Source organism: Polypterus senegalus, chromosome 8 (genome assembly GCF_016835505.1).
Source record: "Polypterus senegalus isolate Bchr_013 chromosome 8, ASM1683550v1, whole genome shotgun sequence".
In the NCBI taxonomy this organism is placed as follows: domain Eukaryota; kingdom Metazoa; phylum Chordata; class Cladistia; order Polypteriformes; family Polypteridae; genus Polypterus; species Polypterus senegalus.
In genome coordinates this window covers 35,158,122-35,182,837 of record NC_053161.1, presented here as the reverse complement: position 1 = coordinate 35,182,837, position 24,716 = coordinate 35,158,122, and the positions used below count along the sequence as shown (strand labels likewise).

At 37.1% G+C, this 24,716-nt stretch overlaps 1 protein-coding gene across 2 annotated transcripts in view; it reads right to left on the bottom strand.

Moving 5' to 3' along the window:
* Window positions 1-24,716, bottom strand: part of ifrd1 (interferon-related developmental regulator 1) — a 52,628-nt gene that overhangs the window by 422 nt on the left and 27,490 nt on the right. Inside the window, exons 4-11 of one of the 2 annotated variants that reach the window (XM_039760948.1) lie at window positions 24,518-24,642; window positions 22,674-22,831; window positions 21,698-21,748; window positions 21,426-21,604; window positions 20,986-21,094; window positions 16,663-16,797; window positions 14,187-14,315; window positions 77-172 (exon numbers count right to left, since the gene is read on the bottom strand). In XM_039760948.1, the coding sequence (XP_039616882.1) occupies window positions 77-172; window positions 14,187-14,315; window positions 16,663-16,797; window positions 20,986-21,094; window positions 21,426-21,604; window positions 21,698-21,748; window positions 22,674-22,831; window positions 24,518-24,642 (982 nt within the window). Of the gene's footprint in view, window positions 1-76; window positions 173-14,186; window positions 14,316-15,416; window positions 15,511-16,662; window positions 16,798-20,985; window positions 21,095-21,425; window positions 21,605-21,697; window positions 21,749-22,673; window positions 22,832-24,517; window positions 24,643-24,716 lie in introns of those variants that run through there. The other variant, XM_039760949.1, reaches the window with a different exon arrangement.

The following is a 24,716-nucleotide window of genomic DNA, read 5'->3' as shown; positions in this document are numbered from 1 at the left end:
GGTGCAATTGGTACAATCAATTTTAAAATAAAGTAAACTAGCATTCTAGTTGCTGAAATGTCAAAATGTTCATTACCCTCTCGAAACGGGAGATTTTCATTGCCTTTAATGTTGTAGCATTAACCATCAATGGGGGTCCAAGCTCAAATATACTTCTTATGAATTCATTAGCCTGTAATAAGAGAGAGATAGATAGATAGAAAAAAAAAAAAGTTCACAAAAAAAAAACACCAAATAACAATTTCTAAGAACATATTAAGCTTAATGTAGCAAAGCTTCAACCTGTAAGAAAAGTTCAATGCAATATAAAACCTCAAACCTGTGGCATGTATATTTAAAATTCAAAAGTCCTTACACGCCCCCCCCCCTATTTTTAAATTTCCAAATTAGGGAGGCACAGTGATAGTAAAAGTTGTAGTAATGTAACATATACAGCGTAGTATAGGGCCTAGCACAGCTACACAGTGGACGTCCTCTCCCAGTGTCCATATGCATTTTCTCCCGTTTTCATTGTACCTACAAAGACTTACAGATTATGATGACTGGTGATTCTTGCCTGGTCCGAGGATATGCGGGTGTGTAAGCAAATGTGCCTTACAATGGACTACAGCCGTTTACTACAGTTAGGTCCATAAATATTTGGACAGAGACAACTTTTTTCTAATTTTGGTTCTGTACATTACCACAATGAATTTTAACTGAAACTCAGATGCACTTGAAGTGCAGACTTTCAGCTTTAATTCAGTGGGGTGAACAAAACAATTGCATAAAAATGTGAGGCAACTAAAGCATTTTTAACACAATCCCTTCATTTCAGGGACTCAAAAGTAATTGGACAATTGACTCAAAGCCTATTTCATGGGCAGGTGTGGGCAAGTCCGCCGTTATGTCATTATCAATTAAGCAGATAAAAGGCCTGGAGTTAATTTTGAGGTGTGGTGCTTGCATGTGGAAGATTTTGCTGTGAACAGACAACATGCGGTCAAAGGATCTCTCCATGCAGGGGAAAGAAGCCATCCTTAAGCTGCGAAAACAGAAAAAAAACCCATCCGAGAAATTGCTACAATATTACGAGTGGCAAAATCTACAGTTTGGTACATCCTGAGAAAGAAAGCAAGCACTGGTGAACTCAGCAACGCAAAAAGACCTGGACGTCCACGGAAGACAACAGTGGTGGATGATCGCAGAATCATTTCCATGGTGAAGAGAAACCCCTTCACAACAGCCAACCAAGTGAACAACACTCTCCAGGGGTAGGCGTATCGATATCCAAGTCTACCATAAAGAAGACTGCATGAAAGTAAATACAGAGGGTGCACTGCAAGGTGCAAGCCACTCATAAGTCTCAAGAATAGAAAGGCTAGATTGCTAAAGAACATCTGAAAAAACCAGCACAGTTCTGGAAAACAAACAAACAGCCAGCAACTGAAAGCCGCTGCAGTAAAGGCCTGGCAGAGCATTAAAAAGGAGGAAACCCAGCATCTGGTGATGTCCATGAGTTCAAGACTTCAGGCTGTCATTGCCAGCAAAGGGGTTTCAACCAAGTATTAGAAATCAACATTTATTTCCAGTTATTTAATTTTTCCAATTACTTTTGAGCCCCTGAAATGAAGGGATTGTGTTAAAAAAATGCTTTAGTTGCCTCACATTTTTATGCAATCCTTTTGTTCACCCCACTGAATTAAAGCTGAAAGTCTGCACTTCAAGTGCATCCGAGTTGTTTCATTTAAAAGTCATTGTGGTAATGTACAGAACCAAAATTAGAAAAAAGTTGTCTCTGTCCAATATTTATGGACCTAACTGTACCTTGCCGGGACAGACTGCAGCCCACATTTACCGTAAATTAGATTAAGCCCATTTGAGCATGTCATTTTAACAGTGTACATTCAAATATTGAATTGTACAAAATATTATACTTGTCTACAATTAGACAGTCCAAGAAACAAAAAAAATGGCTTCCAAGATTTTTATATAACAAACACTGAGAAGGAACATCATAAGTATTTTACAGAGATGTTTCATATGCTAAAATGCATTTAAATTCCTCACTCTCTCTCCATCTATATCTGCAAGGAATGGCCGTCGTGTACAAGTCTCCCCTACACCGTCTTACTAGAAGCAGTTTCTTTAGTTTAGACTAAGCTATACTAGTGTGTTACAGCCCTAGCCTCCAAAATTTTGGGGTTGGGGGGGAGCTGCTCATTTGAAAGGCATATTTAATTAAGATCGTCAAAATGAGAATAGGCACTCCTGATAAGATCTTAAAACAGCTTATTGCTACATTTTGTATACTTGGACCATGATCACTTCTAAATCAGACAGGTGAACCACTAAAGATAAATAATGAAAAACTCCTCCTTACTTGGATATATTTAAATATTGTTCTTGTGCATAACCATGAAAAGGTTGCTCAGTTTTCTGGTTTTAAAGCAGAAACCATTTAATAAGTGTACTCTAAGTGGGTGTTCACCATAATACATAGCGACACTCCTATTAAGCATTGTTGACCAGTGCTAGTTACAAGCAAAATCAAGAAAAAGGAACTACATAAAATGGCAACTTTAGACATAAGCATATATTTCAGGATGGGTATGAATTAGGACAGCTCACACAGGCTTGTGGTCCAAGTTGTATGTGAAGATGAGGGAGACACTGTGGGTTAAATTGGGAGCAAGGTGAGGTTCAGAATTCAAGTTTTCCTTTTCACAACTGCATTTTATCTATTTACCTAAAAAAATAGTTTATGCTTATTTCCATTTCAAAATGTGCAACAATCATGCTTACAGTATACTTTACATGTTACTATACATACATTAGTAAGAAAATAGTATTGGTTTTACAAGAAAGTGCACCCAATAATTTTATGCAAACAATCATTCATTCACTTTAAAGCCGTCCACCTTGGACGACTGGGCAGATTGCTTTCTTGGGCCATTGATTCAAACTGTCAGCAGGTCTGAACTCAAGAGAAAGAGCTGCCAGCTGAATACCACTGTAGTTTTACTCATCATGAAGAATAAAACAGTACACAGGAAAGGCAGATAGAATAGTTCCTATACAAAGACATGACAGGAATGCTTGGTCTTAAACAGCTTAAACCAAGAAGACTTTGGCTTCAACAATTTACAAGTCAAACAGAAATATTTTTAAAAATTAAGTCTTTTCTCAAAATGCATGAGCTTTCAATAAGCTACCAATACAAAAATGACTATAGTATCCTTAATGATGAATACATCCTATCTGGTTTTAATTCTACAAGTGATTTTTTCTGTGTTTTATTGGGGGGCAGAGGACAGAGCTTGCGGGAGAGGATTGGAGGCAGCAAAGAAAAAAAGAGGAAAAGGAAAAGAAAGGACTGAGCAGTGAGCTTTATTGGGGACTAGCAAAATACCCGCGCTTTGTAGCGGAGAAGTAGTGTGTTAAAAAAGTTATGAAAAAGAAACATTTTAAAAATAACTTAACATGATTGTCAATGTAATTGTTTTGTGACTGTTATGAGTGTTGCTGTCATCAAGGATTTAATTATCATTATTTCTTTCAATCAGGTTTGTATTTAGAGGATGTGTTGCGTTCAAGTTATATTCCGTTTGTGTCAACCGTTGTAAAGATAACAGGTTTCATTCATCGAAGTGTTCACTACCCAAATCGGTACTCGTGAATCTAAGATGTTTAACAGGCATTCCTGGTATTAAGTTGTGGATCTGTCTGTGAATATTTAGCGGCAGCGTGTCTATGAACGTAAGTTAAGTTTAACCTTTACACCTTGCTTTCCTATTGATATGTCTACAAAGGCTTGTTCAGCTTCAGAGGGTTGTTCCTTTCTTCTGCATCAATAAACAGCTCGTCTTCCTCTTTATCTGAGACATCACACACTGCATGCACGGGTTTACCTTTCCCAGTCCTGCAAACTTTAGCGAAGTGGTTCAATGTGCTACATTTTTTACACTGTCTTCCTTTACCTGGACATTGACTTCTTCCACCGTGTGCTTTGTTTCCGTAGTAGCTGCACTTATGAATATGCTTGTATGCATCACTCACTTCATATTCTTTTGCTGCCTTCTCAATTGTGTAAATAAATAAATAAAAACTAACTGGTTTATTAAAGAACTAGCAGAATACCCGCGCTTCGCAGCGGAGAAGTAGTGTGTTAAAGAAGGTACGAAAAAGAAAAGGAAACATTTTAAAAATAACGTAACATGATTGTTAATGTAATTGTTTTGTCATTGATATGAGTGTTGTTGTCATATATATATATATATATATATATATATATATATATAGATATAGAGATAGATATAGAGATAGATATAGAGATAGATATAGAGATAGATATAGAGATAGATATAGAGATAGATAGATAGATAGATAGATAGATAGCAAAATAGCCGCGCTCGCAGCGATGTCATGTGTTAAAGAAGTTATGAAAAAGAAAAGGAAACATTTTAAAAATAATTTAACATGATTGTCAAAGTAATTGTTTTGTGTATTTGGTGGCAGCATCAAAGTTATTTTCGTCTAGCTGCATCAGAAAATGTACCACGACGTCTGACACGCCTCCTTTTTACTGTTTTCTCACAGCTTGGATTGCTGCTGACACACACATACACACCCATACCTATCTACATCATATATACACACACATACATACACAAACACACACACACACACACACACACGTACATACAGTATATATACACATACATATACTTGTGTGTATGTTTGTATGTGTCTATATGTGTGTGTATAGCTTTGGTCACATAGTGCAAGGGAAAAATAATAAAATATAGTCTATAAGTTCTTAAAACGTTAATGTTTTACTGTTTAATAAGTACAGGTACATTGAGCTGCGGTGGGTTGGCACCCTGCCCAGGATTGGTTCCTGCCTTGTGCCCTGTGTTGGCTGGGATTGGCTCCAGCAGACCCCCGTGACCCTGTATTCGGATTCAGCGGGTTAGAAAATGGATGGATGGAGGTACATTGAGCACTACTGGAGTGGTTGCGGGTAAAGTACATTTTAAAGACTGTGTAACACAACAGGTAAGTAACTAACAGCAGCTAAAATCATCTCTCGGTAGTAGATCCCTTTTGAAAGGCGCTACACGACGGCTGTTGTATAGAAATTACATTTTCTATGTGAACGTTCAAATTTGTGCCACTGGTAATGTGCCTTACCGGCAATTAAAGAAAATTAGTTTTGTGTCCTCTGCAGTGTTAAGAGAGAAAGGCTTTGGTTTGGGATAAAAGGAAAAAAGGTGTAAAGAAAGGAAAGTTGCCTTTTTCTTTTATATAGTATAGAGAGATGTGTTCACTGACGTTATGATCGCCTTTTAGGTACAGTCGCGGTGGGTCTTGTGTAGACTGGTGAGACGTCCCCGCCATTAATCGGCTGTGATGGCACTGTCAGTCCTTCACTCCTGTGCGTATCTTCATAATCCGAGCTGAGGACCTCATAATCGTATACGTGCAAAAGAAAGTGTGAATCGCCTTAATATTATTTTGCCGTGGTGTATAAAAGAGGTCCCGTGTTTGCACTTGTCTGGGCTATAGCACAGGGGGAGGAAGAAAAAAATTAAAAGTGCTCACTTTGACTTAAGGCAGAAGCGCAGTCAGCGTCTCAAAGGCCGGCACAGCTATGCTGCGCTGGCTGCTCGACTTTGCTGGGCAGGAGACCCCAGTTTTTGTACACACGCTCATGATATCAAAGTCTCAGCTCTTTGGAGGTAATTCATATATTATATATATAGCAAAATACCTGCACCTCGCAGCGGAGAAGTAGTGTGTTAAAGAAGTAATGAAAAAGAAAAGGAAACCTTTTAATAATAACGTAGCATGATTAACATTGTCATGAGTGTTGTTGTCATATATATTCCTGCCTAAATAAGTCACCTTCGCTTTGCTCTTACTTTCTTACCGTTCATTTAATCATGGCTAGTGGCGGAAAAATTATAAAATGGAAGGAGGATGGCTTTACCAAAACAATTATTGATGGCGAATCGATTATTCATAAAGCTTGAATTGGTGATGTTTTTCTGTGTTAACCTCATATTTTTTCATACTTCTTCTCAAACTAAGGTGGTGCGAGGGTAAAATGAATCGGGAATGCGCTGATCAAAGTAATCGGTGTACCAGGAACTCATGCATTGACAAAAGCTCCCCTGTGCTTGTAATGCAAAGTGTGATTAAATGCATTATTTTTTAACGCGTTATGGAGCACATGCATCGAAGCTTCTCAGCTGTGCTTGTGCTAAGAAAAGGAAAGATTTTAAAAATAACGTAAAGTAGCCTGTCTATGAACTTAAAGTTTAGGTTTACACCTTGCTTTCTTTCCGAGGTAGCAACACTCATGAATATGGTAGTATATGTCACTCGCTCGCTTCTTATTGTTTTTCGCTGCCTTCTCAATTATATAATGCATGTTTTCTTAAGCGCTTTTTGGAGGTCTTCCTGGTTTTCTACGCACTGCGTTGACAGTCAGTTCACGTGATTACGTGGGAGGCGTGATGATGTCACACGAAACTCCGCTCCCCACGTCATTGCAGCTCAACTCCATTACAGTTAATGGAGAAAAATACCTTCCAGTTATGACCATTAGGCGAATTTGAAATGAAACCTGCCCAACTTTTGTAAGTAAGCTGTAAGGAATGAGCCTGCCAAATTTCAGCCTTCTACCTACACGGGAAGTTGGAGAATTAGTGATGAGTGAGTGAGTGAGTGAGTGAGTGAGTGAGGGCTTTGCCTTTTATTAGTATAGATAAAGATGCTTGTCTATAATCTATTCCCAATCTTGGCAATATTTATAATAAACAGACAATATATTCAAAAAATGTCAATGACTACGTGAATATAAAAAAATATATAAATGTTCAACCATACATCCATGTATTTAACTTTATAAATTTGCTTTTACATTACAAAGTCCTTGGAAGACTGTGTCTATTCCGGTGATGCCACTCTCAAGTGCAGAGCACACTCACATACATACATACACACACACTCATTTTATCTGTCCACCAATTAGCTTTAGAGCACTTCTTTGGATATGCAGCATGAAACCAGAGAATTCAGAGAAATGCACCACATGAAAACTCAGACACGGGTGGCATGATATAGAGTATATCTATCCATTTATCCTTCCATTAGGTGAAACCTTCCATACAACATCTAGAGAATGCAATCTAGTGTTGCACCATACTAGATTATATGACAGCAGCATGGTTTCAAAGCAGAAACCAACTCAAGGTAGGATGCCAGTCCAGTTCCAAGCAGGGCTAGTATTATACATTTTTTCTTTTAGCTAAAAATGTCAACAGAAATATACTGTAAGATATATTGAACAAATTCACATTTACAATTAATTTTATAGAATAATAGTAAATCTTGTTTAGTAGATTTACAGGTGCGTGGTATGCAAAAGAGCCCAGAGTCAAAATGTCAACAAAATGTGAGTTCAAATGAAACAGAACATAAAAATGTCTACTAATCAAAATATTAAAAATAGCAAAATACCTGCTTTCGAGTGGAGAAGTAGTGTGTTAAAAAGTTATGAAAAGAAAAGGAAACATTTTAAAAATAACGTAACATGATTGTCAATGTAATTGTTTTGTCACTGTTATGAGTGTTGCTGTCATCAAGGATTTGATTATCATTATTTCTTTCAATCAGGTTCGTATTTGGAGGAGGTGTTGTGTTCAAGTTATATTCCGTGTTTGTCAACTGTTGTAAAGATAACAGGTTTCATTCATCGAAGTGTTCACTACCCAAATCGGTACTCGTGAATCTAAGATGTTTAACAGGCATTCCCAGTATTAAGTTGTGGATCTGCCTACGAATATTTAGCGGCAGCGTGTCTATGAACTTAATTTAAACTTAAGCTTTACACCTTGCTTTCCTATTGATAGGTCTACAAAGGCTTGTTCAGATTCAGAGGGTTGTTCTTTTCTTCTGCATCAATAAACAGCTCGTCTTCCTCTTTATCTGAGACATCACACACTGCATACACGGGTTTACCTTTCCTGTCCTGCAAACTTTAGCGAAGTGGTTCAATTTACCACATTTTTTACGCGGTCTTCCTTTAGCTGGACATTGACTTTTTCAACCGTGTGCTTTGTTTCCGCAGTACCTGCACTTATGAATATGCTTGTATGCATCACTCACTTCATATTCTTTTGCTGCCTTCTCAATTGTGTAACGCGTTTTTCGTTCAGCGCTCTTTGGAGCTTTTGCTTGTTGTCTGCGTACTGCGTTCACAGTCAGTTCACGTGAACCGCTCGGAGTACATGCATCGAAGGTTCTCAGCTGTGCTTGTGCTATCTCGTGCGATCTTGCGATGTCTACGGCTTTATTTAATGTTAGTGAAGACCCGGCACTTAAAAGTTTCTCTCGCACTTTTGCTAAGTTTGTGCCAAACACTATTCTATCCCTGACCATCTCATCTTCGTTTGCATAAGCACAGTCCTTCACCAGCAATTTTAACTCCGTTACAAAGTGATCAAATGTCTCATTTATACCCTGTGTCTTCTCATTAAACTTGTATCTCGCGAATATCGTATTTGTCTTAGGCATGACAAACGCCTCAAAATGGTCAGAAGTTTTCAGTACCTTGGCTTTCTCTTGAGTGAGAGTCCATGTGTTAAAAATGTCTTCCTTTCCCCCCCCCCAGTCTACAGGAGCAGGTAGCTGCATTTCTCACTCTCGTCTTTGCCTTTTAGCGGGCCAGAAAACATCAGCTCCACGTGCTGTCAGAACTTTTTTCATTCTCCCGGCAGGTTAAGAGAATCCCAGTCAAATTGTGGCGAGGGAACTCCAACAAAATCCATGACTGTCCTCTATTCTGAAACCATGTCTTGTTTTCACAAATTGTGAAAACTGAAATGACGAGACTTTCTTTTAAAGTGTGCAGGGGAACTTTATCTATTACAGCTCTGACATTCACGGCATCCGTGCTCTAAATTAACTTCCATAATAGTAACCTTGAGGTCCCTTTTTCTGGTGCCTTCCTTAGGACATAGGTGCCTAAACCATGCCTAATAATACATTTCAATGACATATAAATATTACAGTGATCACCTTGATAGACATCTCACCACCATATCACTACTCGCGAATCTAAGATGTTTAACAAGCATTATAGTATAGTGTAAACCTCGGTTCACAACCGTAATTCATTCCAAAACTCTGGTTGTAAACTGATTTGGTTGTGAACCGAAGCAATTTCCCCCCATAGGATTGTATGCAAATACAATTAATCTGTTCCAGACCATATAAACTATATGTTAATATATATTTTTTTTAGGTTTTAAGCACAAATATAAATTATACCATAGAATGCACAGCGTAATAGTAAACAATGTGAAAACCTTGAACACTGAGAAAACCTTGAACAACAGAGAAAACTAACACTGCAATAGTTCGCGCTATAGCGCTACCAACCGCTGGCTAAAAGCACTTTTAATGAGTTTTAACCACCAAGAAAAATAACATTGCAACAATGCACACTATGAACAGATCACTGGAAACAGAAGTAAAAACAAAATCAAGACCAGTGCATTCTTTAACTGCCTTCCTACCTTAATGCGTCCAGCTCTCTCTCGCGCTGCCTGTGTGTGTGTGTGTCGCGCTCTCTCACTAGCAGGCAGGCAGTCAATTATGTGGGAAGCGTGCCAATTTCCGCAGTAGCTGCACTTATGAATATGCTAAGCACAGTCCTTCACCTGCGAAAATTTACCTTATAATCGGCAGGCACTCAATTCTGTGGGAGGCGTGATGACGTGGGACGCAACTCTGCCTCACACGGTGACCGACCTCCAGGATATGGCCATATACACTATATGTACATAAGTAGGTTCCAGTTATGACCATTACACGCAGAATTTAGAAATGAAACCTGCCTAACTTTTGTAAGTAAGGAGCCTGCCAAATTTCAGCCTTCTGTTTTTACAGCCCGAGTGATGCTTGGGATCAACACTAATGAGGTTAAGTAGAAAAAGGAACAGCTTTTTATACAATATAAAATTTCAAACCATGACTGGAGCAAACTACAAAATGTTAAAAAAAACAAAAAAAAACAAAAAACTAAAAAAAAAAACAAAACTAAAAAGTTGTGAAAGAAGCCAAATAACGTTACAATTTTAAACTAAAAAAAAGGAGTAACCAATAGGTTTCAGTTTCAGCATATAATAGATACCACTTCAATAGGCATCTTATTGCAAATGGGGAAAATATAATTCAAGTAAAACCAAGAGAATGGCAACCACAATTTGGAACATGCTCATGAATAAATGAAAAATAATTCTTTGTAAACTATGTGTTCACTAACCATTCTAGAATTTTCATCTGCATAATATTCCACATATACGGACAGAAAAAGGTAATGCAGCATTTTCTGTAATGATACAACCTACAGTTACATTCACTAAAAAATTGTCAACCTGTTTTAGCTCTCCAGCCATACAGCAAGAGCAGTGAAGCATTTAAAGAACACACAAAAGTTTAAGTGCATCTTTACCCAAAAAACACCAGGTGGAATGTCTGATCAGGCCCCATTTAAAAAAAAACACAAACCACCATTTACTCAATGCTAAGGTCAGAGAAAGACAAAAGCTGCACTTAGCCAGTGAAAGTGCCTTCCATAATGCCTCAAATATCCCCAAAACCATGGTGGGGAGTGTTCAGTGGCATGCTGCAAGCAGTTACATTGTGTTCACATATTACCAGGATTTAGCTGCTTCTCTGTATCCTGACTGCAGGCAAGGTTCCAGCATACAGGTCGCCATTAAATAACCACACCAAAGCAGGACTGACACATCCTAGTGCATATGAGAGAATTTCAGATCAGCAACTGTACTGCTGTTAAAATTCCAGAAGAAACAATATCAGAGGAAAATAAAGACAATGTGGGACAGCTTTTATGCTGCTGATTTTAGAGAAAAATGAACTTCTCAGAGGCCTTCTGCTCCTATACAACCTAACCCTACAGCAGGACAAAGCCACAGACTGCTGCAATACTTCCAATGGTCCTGAGGAATGAATGCTGCTGCGCAGGTCTTCGCCTGCCCGACTCCTGACCTCAACCACACAGAGCACATTTGGGAATCCCTGGGTCGCAATACCCAGAGATGTGACATTTTTGCCTGCCAATGAGCAGAAAAAGGTGTTCAGGTCTTTCTGCAAGAGTGGTCTAAAATCCTACAACTGCAAATTCAGAAGTTCATTGGCTCTATGTGCCAGAGTTGTCAAGCAGAGGTGGCTACAAGAGGTGGTAATGCAAGATACTGGAGGAATGGAAGGTGATCATTGATATTTACATTTACTGTTTACCTGGTTTTGTTGTTGTACCATTTTGTTTTCCTATATTCTTGGTTTTTAATTGCTATTTGAGAAATTAATGTGCTTCATTTTTCTATCAGTATATATTTAAGGCAAAGGCATGCATTCATGAAGTCTTCTTACTGTATTTAAGTTTTCGTTGCACTTCAAATATGCTCCATACAAAGCCTGATTCAACTGGGAATAGCAGGCTTTTTAAAAGAAATCTTGCAGCAACCATGAAAACTTCCAAAGAATTCAAAAATTCTTTATCATCCAACATTACATTAAATAGATTTATCCTTTGACTCCCCAGGAATTTGTCCTAGATCAGCCTCAACTGCTACAAATTGGTAAGTGATGATTTTTAATCTTTCATGTAAGAATCAGATAACACAAATTAATGAAACATTTTCATAAAATATGATGTCTGAAATATATTCTTTTGATATTGGGTCATTTGTCTTTTAAGAGACAGAAAAAAAAATCATATTTTTTAAATACTGATCTTAAACACTTAATGAACATGTGAAAAATTTGCTTTGTTTGTTTATTAAAGCAGAAATACATAGTGTGGCCTGGATAAATAACCAGACTTGCCAAACACTCATGACACACAAGTAGTACCAATTTAATTATTTTACTCTTGCAAGCTAGTTTTAAAAAAAAAACACACACAAACACTACACCAAACTTTACCCAAATATAAAAATTTAGAGTGTGTAAACAGGTTTCACCTCAGGGGACTTTGTTATTCCCTTTTTTGTGATATTAAAATTTAGGAAGCAACTCTGTCATTGGCCCAACTACATGATAATCCAATTTAAGAAAAGAAGAAAGAAAGAAAAAAAAACCTTTGCAAAAGATGTACGTATGTATTACTAACCTATTTTTAACCCACTTATTTTGAACTCCGTTCTTATACAAGTAGATACATGCCTCTAAAACAACTTATCAAGGCTCAACGATATTAGTTGTCTGAACATCTTCTGTGGTATTAACAAATTACTTTTATTCATTACAAATATTTTATTGAAATAAACTGATCTTGTGGTGAATGCACAGAAGAAAACTGGACCAAATCAGCTTTTGGTTTGTTTATTACTTTGGTTTCATTGGTCAAAAGCTGAAGGGAAAAAAAAAACACACACAACATGTTTCACTCATGGACATAAGCTTGACCTGCTATATTCATATGTTAAAGATGCTTTAAAATGAGTCTCTGGCACCACTGGACACTTCTGAGCACAATCTGATGCATCTTACCCTCAGCTACAAATGTTAAGGACAACCCATTTCCACCAGGATAGTGAGGAAGAGGAACACTCAACAGCAAAATGTCTCTGAATGACTGTTTCCAAAGGACAGACTGGGAAGTGATGTTCAGGTCACATTGACGAGATACTGTGGGACTCAGTCATTGCATCACAGTCTACATTTACTTGTTTCAACACTATTGTACCATCAAAAACATGAAGCTTTCCAAATAAGACCTGGATTACTAAGGAGTTAAAGTCTCCTAAATGATAAGAGTTTTCAAATCTAGTGATGAAATGGCTCTGATGGGCATACAATGAGTGCTGAAGAATAAGTGCAGTGAAGGGATGGAAGCATACAGAGAGAGAGAGAAAGTAGAAAACAAAATTTACCCAGAACAAAGGATATTTTAAATGGATTGGGCATAATTATTGGACTTAAGTGGTCCTGGGTTCAAGCGCTGGAAGGAAATGTAGACAAAGCTAACCAACTTAACAGACTTGGCTCCATTACACTTGTGAGGGACAGATTTGGGCACGGACCCACCCAGTGCCACAACCTTCCAACTGTCTCCTCAAGGAGGCACAACAGATCTCTAGTCAGATGTTTTTCTTCTTTTTTTCTAAATCTCTCTGCATTTCAGGGGAGTTGTCATTTGTTACAATATTTCTATATTTTTTAGCTTCTGTAAAACCTAAAATTTCCCCTTGTAACAAATAAGGTACTATTTATCTACAAGTAAAAATGTAATAAAGTTCTAAATTAGAGCAGGTGAGTTAACTACCATTTACATCCAAAATAAATTAACTAGGCGTACGTTATTGGCTACTCAGTGAACAAGATTTGTGGCAACAAGAAACCAAAGCTGCAGTGAACCTCTAGAAACTCAAGAGATTCTGGTGTATTATAGTCAAAAATTCTTCCTAACAGGTGACTGTCACAATAGAAAAGAACTCCACGGTCACCATGTAAACTTGTATTTAAAACTATATAAACAGATACACAAAAAAACATCTCACAGTAAAATCAAATTATATCAATATGTTAAATAATTTTCCATTTTGTTAGAACTTTATTCCACTTGTTATGCCACAGTCATGCAGCCTATGAAAATAACTTTCTAGTCTATTAGGTTTATATATTAGGCTACACTAATGATATAAAAAAACAACCAACCATTCAGGGTACACAAGGCTGAGTATTGTAGCTAGAATGTAGCAATCTATAATATTGTTTAGAACCACAGTGGGCATTTGAGTGTTGTAAAACGCATCAGTCATTATGCCTTTGGAAAACTCGATATCTGATAAAGAATTAAAACATGATTGCTACTTATTTTAGGAATTGAATTGCATTATGATAATACATTACTCTCTTCAAGCATAACCTTCTACTTTTTCAGTCTGTTACTCTACATATGTCAAAACGGACCAGAAACATCAGATCATTTTGCCTCTTAAAGTGTGTCCAGTAAAACAAATAATTGCTTTGAGTAGTGGACAGTGTTAATTGCTTGTGTGTTTGTGTCATGGTAATATTATAAAGATCAAAGACTACAGGGAATCGGTTACAGCCATTATATAAACTCTTGAACTAAAAACAAAATATCATTGAGGAAGAGTCACCTGCAAATGGTAATTCATTCCTGACCCAACAAATTCTCTAAAGGCATCATATGTCCTCTTTTTCACCCAGCTGTCTATGTACATGCGTTCTGGTCCAAAACGAATAATTTCATCTTGGAATTCACCTTCCTGTAAATAAAAATAATTAAAGTAAAAAACAAGAGCTGAGGTATTCAATTGATAATACATCTGAATATTAATTAAAATCATAAGATAAAAAGGTTTGTATTGAAAACTACAGCCGTGGCCAAAAGTTTTGAGAATGACACAAGTATTGGGTTTTCTCAAAGTTTGTGGCTTCAGTGTTTTTAGATCTTCTTGTCAGATGTTTCTATGGTATACTGGTAAGTATAATTACAAGCATTTCATAAGTTGCAAAGGCTTTTACTGACAATTACATCAAGTTTATGCAAAGAGTCAATATTTGCAGTGTTGGCTCTTTTTCCAAGGCCTCTGCAATTTACATTGGTATGCAGTCTATCAACTTCTGGGCCAAAACCGGACTAATAGCAGCCCATTCATACATAATCAATGCTTGGAGTTTGTCAGAATTTGTGGGCTTTTGCTTGTCCACCCACCTCTTGAGGATTGACCGCAAGTTCTCAATGGGATTAAGGTCTAGGGAGTTTCCTGCCCATGGACCCAAAAGTTTGATGTTTTGTTCCTTGAGCCACTTAGTTATCACTTTTGCCTTACGGCACTGTACTCCATTATGCTTGAAAAGGCATTGTTTGTCACTAAACTGTTCTTGGATGGTTGGGGGAAGTTGCTTTAAGGATGTTTGGATACAAGCTTGTGTTCTTAGGCAAAATTGTAAGTGAGCCCACTCCATTGGATAAGAAGCAACCCCATACATGAATAGTCTCAGGATGCTTTACTGTTGGCAAGACACAGGACTGAGAGTAGTGCTCACCTTTTCTTCTCTGGACAATCTTATTTCTGGATGCTCCAAACAATGAGAAAGGGGATTCATAAGAGAAAATGACTACCACAGTCCCCAGCAGTTCAATCCCCATACCTTTTGCAGAATATCAGTCTGTCCTCGATGTTTTTTCTTGGAAAGAAGTGGCTTCTTTGCTGTCCTTCTTGACGCCAGGCCATCCTCCAAAAGTCTTCGCTTCACTGTGTGCCTACTGCCATTCCTGAGCAAGCTCTGCACTGGTGGTGCCCTGATCCCACAGTTGAATTAACTTTAGGAGACGGTCCTGGCACTTGCAGGACTTTCTTGGGCACCCTGAAGCCTTCTTCACAATCAAACCTCTCTATTCTAACTCAACCAGCTTGACAGAGTGATCTCCAACCTTGTCCTTGTCAACACTCTCACCTGTGTGAACGAGAGGATCACTGAAATGATGTCAGCAGGTCATTTTGTGGCAGGGCTGACATGCAGTGGAAATGGGCTTTTTACGATTACGTTCATTTTCATGGCAAAGAGGGACTTTGAAATTAATTGCAATTCATCTGCTCACTCTTCATAACATTCTGGAGTATATGCAAATTACCATCACAAAAACTGAGGCAGCACACTTTGTGAAAATTAATATTTGTGTCAACACTTTGGCCGCAACAGTATACTTACACATACATAACATGCATACCAAAAAAAATTCTTTAAAATTACATAAAAGTAAATTATTCTTGCAATCTAACCATTAACTTATTGGAAACAATTTTAACAATAACATTTTAGTGTAGCGATAGAAAAGTAACCATTTTATAATGTTTCATCCATTAACAGTGCAATATACCACATTAAATGCATTCATTTCAACAAATCAGGATAAGGAATTATTAAATTATTCTTAAATGTGAAACATGCATTATACCACTGTATTGGGGTAAAGCAATAAAATAATCAACTCATACACACTCAGATAGCATATGATCAAGAAGGTTATGGCATGATAAATAAAAACCATCCAATTCACCAAAAATATTCCTATGCATTTATTCAACTGAAACTACTAGCATGTTACTTCTAGTGAATAGTTTCACTTTTTTCCCCCTTTTTGAAAACATAAATCCACTAAATCTGTAATATGAGCACTTCAGTAAAGGAACTAGACATATCAACCACCATTTTATGACAGCCATGAAGCTGGTGGTTATGGGTGCAACTTGCTCTGTCAGCTCTCTGGTCGGGACAGGATCATCAGCTGCTCGGCATAAGCGGAGGCCGTATCACTATCATAGCAGAACTACCTCCAAAATATGCAGAAGTACTTAAGTATTATTATAGTACTGGCTGACTGCTACCAGCTTGCAATTATTGTTATCATGTGTGTACTCTTTGTTGGGCATGGATAATTTGGATTTATGAACCAAAATGCACATCATGCATAAATTACAATGTAATATGCAGTACATTTGGCATCCAGCCACTGTTAGTTGTTGACAACATTGGATATCACAGCTTTTTTTGGGGCTGAAGGAGAAAAAAAAAAAACACAACACACACACAAAAGATGACACTTGCCTCTACAGCTCTTAGGACATCTCTGAAAACTGATCTTTGTTTCCTTTTATCATTTTTGGCCCTGTGCTTGTTCCCATCTGTAGCAAGAGCTCGGAGTTTTTTACAGAGAAGTTCCAGATCCTCAAATTCAAACTCCTGTATAGTAATAACAAATTCAGGTCTAAAAACATTGCCAATAAGACTTGCAAACATCTCTTTAAGGCTCTGTATTGTACATGTATTCTAAAGGCTAGTTATGAAAACACAGAACCCAGTTTTGTTTTATACTACACAACAAAATTATCATACAATAGGGAAGAAAAATAAATGTTTCATAAAACTGGGTACTTCATTTAAATAATGTTGTACACTTCAACTTTGTCGGTCTGAAAATTCTCCCAGTTCTTTCCATGGCCAAAATTTAAGAATTACAGGCCAACTTTCAAAGAACCATTTATCTGACTAGCAGTTTATCAAACTAAACCACATCAATCTGGTATGCAACCTTTGGATGGATGGCAGACAGCAGCAATGCCAGTGACTGAATCTCACTGTACAGTAATCCCTCCTCGATCGCGGGGGTTGCGTTCCAGAAGCGATAGGTGAAAATCCGCGAAGTAGAAACCATATGTTTGTATGGTTATTTTTATATATTTTAAGCCCTTATAAACTCTCCCACACTGTTTATAAATATTCCCCGCACAGTTATACAGCATAATCCCTTTGTATTCTCTTAGATATCAGGCAAGATTCATTGAAATTATGTATATAAACACACTGTTTATATACAGTAAAACCTAAATATTATTTTAAAGATATTGAGTGTCTCCGATATCACATATGTTACAGCCATTACGATAGACAGGCCACCAGCAATAAATACGTACAATGCAAGAAAAATAGTATACAGTAAATGTGTGTACAGTGACACTAAACGTACATGTACTAAGTACTGGAAGTAGAAAATTAATTATGGTTACTCACCAACAATGACACGATGACTTGTCCGATAACAAGGAGTTTAATTTTACTGCACAACAAAGGAGAGCGTTACAGCTCTACTAAAGGAACCACTTCAGGCGATTGTGTAGCACTGCCGTTCTTCTGGCAGTCTTCAATCCAAATCCCTAAAGCAGATTCCATCCAGACTACTGCCTTATTACATCCACTTACAACTCGTTTTGCACCCTGGTTAAAAGGACACTGCGGCCGTAGATCTTATATTCCTTTCCTACTTTTTAAATAAAAAGAATCGTAGCCTTCAACAAATCCAAAACGTTTACCTTTTCGGCAATCGTTAACATCTTCCGTTTGAGCTTGGGCACGGCCCCTGAAGCAGTAGCAGATCATTTTGGAGCCATAATGAAGGGCTTGACTATGCACAAAGAAACACAAAAGAGCTCTTTACACAGTGAAGCACGTTGATGCTGAACGAGTGAGACGAGACTTCCTGGTTAACACTGCATTCAGCACGCAGGAAGTTAACTGCTTGCTCTGATTGGTTAGCTTCTCAGTCATCCGCCAATAGCGTCCCTTGTATGAAATCAACTGGGCAAACCAACTGAGGAAGCATGTACAGGAAGTAAAAAGACCCATTGTCCGCAGAACCCGCGAAGCAGCGAAAAATCTGCGTTATATATTTAGTTATGCTTTCATATAAAATCCGTGATAGAGTGAAGCCGCGAAAGTCGAAGCGCGATATAGCGAGGGATTACTGTATTCCATCAATTCCAGTCACTGTATATTAGGCTAACCTACCATCTTACTCCACCAAAGAAAGTAGGGGGAAAATTTTAGACAACCAATTTGTCAGATAGAAAAACTGAGTTCAAAGCTTTGTTTCACAGGTTAAATTTTCTTTTGAGTTAAATAAATTGGTATACTACTAAACCCTTATATTATCCTTCTGAGTGTAGTACAATGGTTAGCACTATTGGCTCACAAATTCAACATCTTGTTTAAATCTCGTATCCAGTCATTGTCCATATAGAGATTAAATTACTCGTTTGGACCAATTCTGCATCAGTTTCTCTGTGTACTCCAGTTTTCCTCCCACATTCCAGAGATGACTAAATCTAAATTTGTCTTGTGTGCAAATGTGGGTATGTGAATGTGGGATTGAGCACAGATATAGACTAGGGCCCAGTTCACTGGCTGTTCCTTCACTGTGCCCAAAGGTGCCAAGATAAAATCCATTAAATTGTGGTTAGAGTGTTAGTTAACATAAATGTACCTCATATACCACTCCACTTTAAAAGTGAAAAAAGGAGGACATCCTCCAGAGCACGAACCTGGAGTTCATTAACACCAGGCAGCAGTGCTAGCTCTGCACCATGGCCAGTGAATATGCTGCACATTAGGCTCTATTTGTGTTACTTTCGGTACAGTATACCTGTAAAATGTGTCCAGCAGCCTTAGATTGTCGCCATAAATCTGCTATTCATACAGGGCAAATGGCAAGAAGAGTATGTTGGGAGGATGGGGTGGAGTGATCAGCTTTATTATCCACAAAAATGATTCCCAAAGGAAACATTTAGCAATTTCCAATAATTGGCATATTTTTGGACACAGTCAAACCTCTACTTACTCATCACACTTTACTCAAACTCAAATCCAATCACATAAAAGATTAAAATGTCACTTCCAAGTGAAAGCTTGCACAAGGCTAAATCAGCTTCAGACGTTGTACCATAACTTAAAATTTTATATGCCTAATCCCTGAATTTTAAAAACAGTATTAAAAACAGAATTTCAATAAACCTTTACTAAACCATAGAATTGTGCCTTAAGTCTGGCTACCAAACTTTAGTGCCCCCAAACTCCTTACAGAATTTTAGAGATGGGGTCATATGTTCTTTGTCTTCAGAAATAGGAATGCTGAATACAGAGAAGCTCAATATAGGATTTTATAGATTTAAAATTTAGAGCTGCTTCCCCTCTTTAGTATTCTGCTTTTTGAACTCGTACTTAGTAATAAGTACTCTACTCTTGGAACTAGCAAAAAAAATAAATTCAGGTAAACTCGGACAACCTAAGTTTGGATAAAAGGCATGCTTTCATGAAATCTGTTAGTATTTTGTTTACCAGTATAAGGCTAGTTCAAGTGTGGATTATACGAAATTAAATTTTCATGGTATAAAATGCATTTTACAGGAATACATTTTCTTTGCATAAACTGGCATTTTTCATCATAAGGTATTTGACTGATTCACAAATAAACTCAATCTTTTACTTATATTTTTATAGAATGTCAAATGCAACAATAAACTATTCAGCTTCAATAATGCAAAGGAGTCCAGACAGAGGAAACAAGTGGTTGATGGTCATGGCCTTCTCATAACTTCACTTTAACTTAATACTGATACTCTGTATGTTCAATTCCTCATAATAACTATTCACAGTGGCTCTAAAATCTGTACTGACCCCAACTCTCTCTTCTGTTTCTTTTTCCGGTTTCTTTGTGGTGGCGGCCTGTGCCACCACCACCTACTCAAAGAATCATGATGCTCCAACATTGGATGGACTGAAAGCCAGAAGAAGTCTACGTGACCATCATCATCAGGTCCTTCCATGAAAACCCTAAACACAAAGAGGACTGTTTGACTTATGTTAGGTAGATTGCCCAGAGGGGACTGGGCGGTCTCTTGGTCTGGAACCCCACAGATTTTATTTTTTCTCCAGCTTTTGGAGTTTTTTGTTTTTCTGTCCACCCTGGCCATCGGACCTTACTTATTCTATGTTAATTAATGTTGACTTATGTTTATTTTTTATTGTGTCTTCTATTTTTCTATTCATTTTGTAAAGCACTTTGAGCTACATTTTTTGTATGAATATGTGCTATATAAATAAATGATTGATTGATTAATTTTACAGTAATGAACCCTTTTCAAACAAGATTTCACTTAACCTCTAAATATTTAAGGTCTGCTTGTAACAACAACATGTAACATTTACATTTACCTTGTAACAGTTATTCTAAAAACACCATAGTTAAATGACCAATATGAAGAATGTTTATTCACTTGTTATAGCTTAGAAATTAAACCTGTGTGATAACCTGGACTATAGGACTTCAATGGAATTTCTCAGCATATGCTGACAAGTTTTCAGATAAATGCAGAAAATGTACTATGAATACTGGAGGCTTTCACTACTAAAATTCATCCTCAGGCTCGCTTATATATCCGGGCCAAATTTAATTAAAATTCCGAAAAGTTCAAAGAACAAAAAAATGCGAACCATAACTACAGAAAACGTAATTGTATTTCATTTTGTTAATAAATTTGCACAATTTTTTTTTTTTTAAATACTGACAGAAATAAAAAACAGCACACAACTACTTACAGGATCCATTTCTCTGGCTAATTCAAAAAGAAGAGCAATTGTTTCACCAGCAGCAATTCTCATATTTACATCTTCGCTGTCCAACAGACTTGGTAATTTAGGCAAGTGTCTAAAAAAAAAAATACAAGTTATTAATCTTCTAGTACCTTACACCACTAAACTACATACACTATTTAGAAAAGAAAAATCATCAGAATGAGTCATTTAAAATGTTTTTCGTCTTCATTCACTTTTAACAAGTGCCCCATGTGGGTTGCAGGTAGGAACAGACTTGTTTAAAAGGCTCAGAACTGATGAAGGGGAAGCGATTCAATAACCCTACTTTTTATTTCACTTCCACCCAAAAGATATGTGTTGCAGTTTAGACTTTATACATTGCTTTTAAAGATGAAATGATCCAAAAGAAACTGAAATTCACAAGACTAAACACAATGACATACTTGTTTAGGATTTTTTTCACTTCTGTGTTGGAACAAATGGTCAGCAAGAGTGCCCATGCTAAAAGAGAGTTGATGTGGAGTACTGTAGTTTGGGCATTGAAGTTACTAGGAGTTCCATCTCCCTTTACATACGACTTAGTGAAGAGACTTTCAAAGCACTCCAAAGTTGCATACAAATCCTAGTGTACAAGCACAATAAAGAACAATGAAGAGAAATGAGAACACCCAAACTAATAACTACTTGGTATTATGGCAAACAATCAGCAACTTACCAAAACATCAGCAGCTGCAACTAAACTGCAAATTCCCAAACTTGTTGCACACTTAAAGGGAATAAAATAATAATGTTAATAAGTGCCATTTAATGTAAGGGGGAAAAAAGTAATTGTATTCTTTCACACCAGTGTTATTTAGGGCTGCAACTAATAGATGGCAACTGTTTTCAACATCTTACTGTTGATGACAACTAAATTTTACTATCAGTTATTAATTGCCTTATGGTTGAAGCTTCACTGACAATGGGAATGTTAATCACATTGAGAAATTATACAGGGTGGTCCAGATCTAATTATGTAGATCCAGATCGTCTGGATGACTGATTTATGCAGAGACGATTCCAGTTTGGCGCGAAGATGATTCTTCATGTCGTCAGTTTGCATACTTGATGGTCTGGGATTTTTTGGGTAATTTTCTATGTAATAAGCTTAATAAGTTATAGCATAATGAAAATTGCATAATTAGATCTGGACCACCCTATAGAGATGGAGTATGTAAATATGATGGAGAGCTGAAGATCAAAAAGCTCAAAAGTATGTAAAATATAATAATTTGAACTTCACAATTGTGTACAGTATATAAAAATAAGTTCATTTGGCATAGGAGCATCACACCCGGAGGACTTTTCTTTCTAGGTATCCCCAACAGTGGTATAAAAGCGATTGCTGTCACACCTGGGGATAATCCAGCATCATACACAGTGTCACTTTTTTCCTACGGCAACTCAAAATGCTTATCAACTATATGCAAAACTTCTTTTGTACAGTATATATCCCTTTGATGATAGCAATGTATTTGACACGATTCTGTAAACAAAAAAAGGATGCCTAAAAATATAGGACACTCCTTTCATCCCACAGTCTTTGCTGCCATCCTGAGGATAAAAATCAAAACAATACACTATTGGCATTCCTCCTCTCCAACAGAAACGTTACTACATTGTAAAGAAAGTAACATTTGAGGTCTGGTTACTGCCTGTCGGGCTTGTATGGGGGCTGATCCATCCATGAGAATATTCTTCATAAGTGGTTCAAGAGTTTTGAAAACGTCTTCGCTTTCAATCCCTGACCCCAGCTGAATGCAGAGAAGACAAGCTAAGGAAGCTGCTGAACGTTGCTCATCCCCTTTACCTGAATTGGACAAAGAAAAAAAGGAATCTCTTTACTGGAGAATAGCAAGCTAAATATGAAAACTATCTAAACCAGCCATATGGTAGATGGGTTTACTGTCACATGCAATGAGTACAGTGAAATTCTTAACTTGCATGTGCTGATTAACACGCAACATGATAGCAGTGGTCATTAAAATGGATCATTTCTTGTGTGTACAGGCTGAGAGTTAACAGTTTGAGCCAGTATGCAAGAAGTTCTGCAAAAACAGAATACCCTCTTCACCCAACAGAAAGAACTGTTTATGTAGGAGCAGCAGAGCTTGGTTAAATGGTATGCAAAGCAACCTGACTAACATGAAATCAAAGTGGTAGAGGTAAATAAAGGAATATTTTGGGGGGTGTGGCTGGGGAAGAAAGGCAACAATAGGATTATGCATCATAGCAATGCTTATAAGTGTCTACTTTTTAAAAGTTTTTCTCAAAATAACTACAGAATCTAAGCTTTCTCACTCCTAGAAACAGAAATGATTGTCTCACTGAAGTCTTCTCTCACCAATTCAAGCTAAAGTCCTGAGACAACATGCTCTTTCCATTCAACTACAATACATTAAAAAAAGAAAGATTTTATTTTACATTCTTTACCTTGGTTCCTGCCTTGTGTTCACTACTGTCACAACAGCTCCTCACAATCCCAAAATTACCAAGTGATGAATGAATGGCATAACTTTTGGGAGAAGCAATGAATTATTAGTTTCTTCTTTAGTATTACTATGGTGAAATGAGCTTACAACTATTTAGCTATCAATGTGTAAATATTACAAATGGAAGATTTAATACATCCTGGTGAAAAAAATAATAACTGCTTTTAACGGGTCTGAGCAATCACTTGTGACTTTCTAGGTTTCTTGTATACCTTGCAGGCAATAGAAAGAAAGAAAAAAAAAAAAAAAGAGTTTCTGCAACTGCTCTTGCAACACTTTGTATGCAGAGTGAATCCTCTTTTAGTATAGGCTTTTGTTTTTCAAGTATCATTTTCACTCAGATCTTCATGTATCTTTTAAATAACAGTGCACGAGTCAAAAGCATGAACATAAAATAAGCATAAAGTACAAATGCACATGTAGCACCTAGAATTTTTAACCTATATTCAAATAAGTATTTTTCAACTGCATAAACAAATCGGGGTCTAACTACTCAAAATATAGTGGGAACCCTGGTTAAACTTGGAAAAAGAAAGAAAGTGGCAAAAATAGAAAATAGAAGAAATTGTAGTTGCGATTTTAAAACGCAGTAGGTTTCTCTGTATACTTGGCCTTTATAGGTAAATGAACACCACATTCCATTCAACCAGTGTTGCTTTTGCAGAATATGAAATTATGGCACATTAACAGGTTAATTAAAATCTTTTTCTGCTCCTAGGACTTGCCAAATCCCTTTTTTTTTAGAAAATTTCAGAAACACAGATAATTCATATATTAGTTCATTACGAAACCCAGCTCACATCAGGCTCACCAAGTACTTGTGGTTAGAGAACACATGCTTTTTTGTGTTATTAAATCGGCTCTTCCATTACTGAAGGATGGCATTTTAGATTTCCTACAACACTTGATCAATATGCCCTTTGTGAAAACACAATTGCATGACTGTATTAAAAATAAAGAAGGATTTCATTATGATAAATATAGAGATATAAAATCAGGATTACCTTTCTTTAAGCAGCGCTCAATGCTGTCTGTTAGGGTCATTCTCCTTTCCAGGATAAACTCGTACAATAGTTTGTTTGCCATGGCAGTTTTCAGTCCTTCAACGGCACTCTGCCTTGTCTTAGCACTGTAAAACAGATGCTTAAAATAAATGAAGGTCTGTTATCCATCTTCTTTATTCCTTGTCCTCACAAAGTGGTT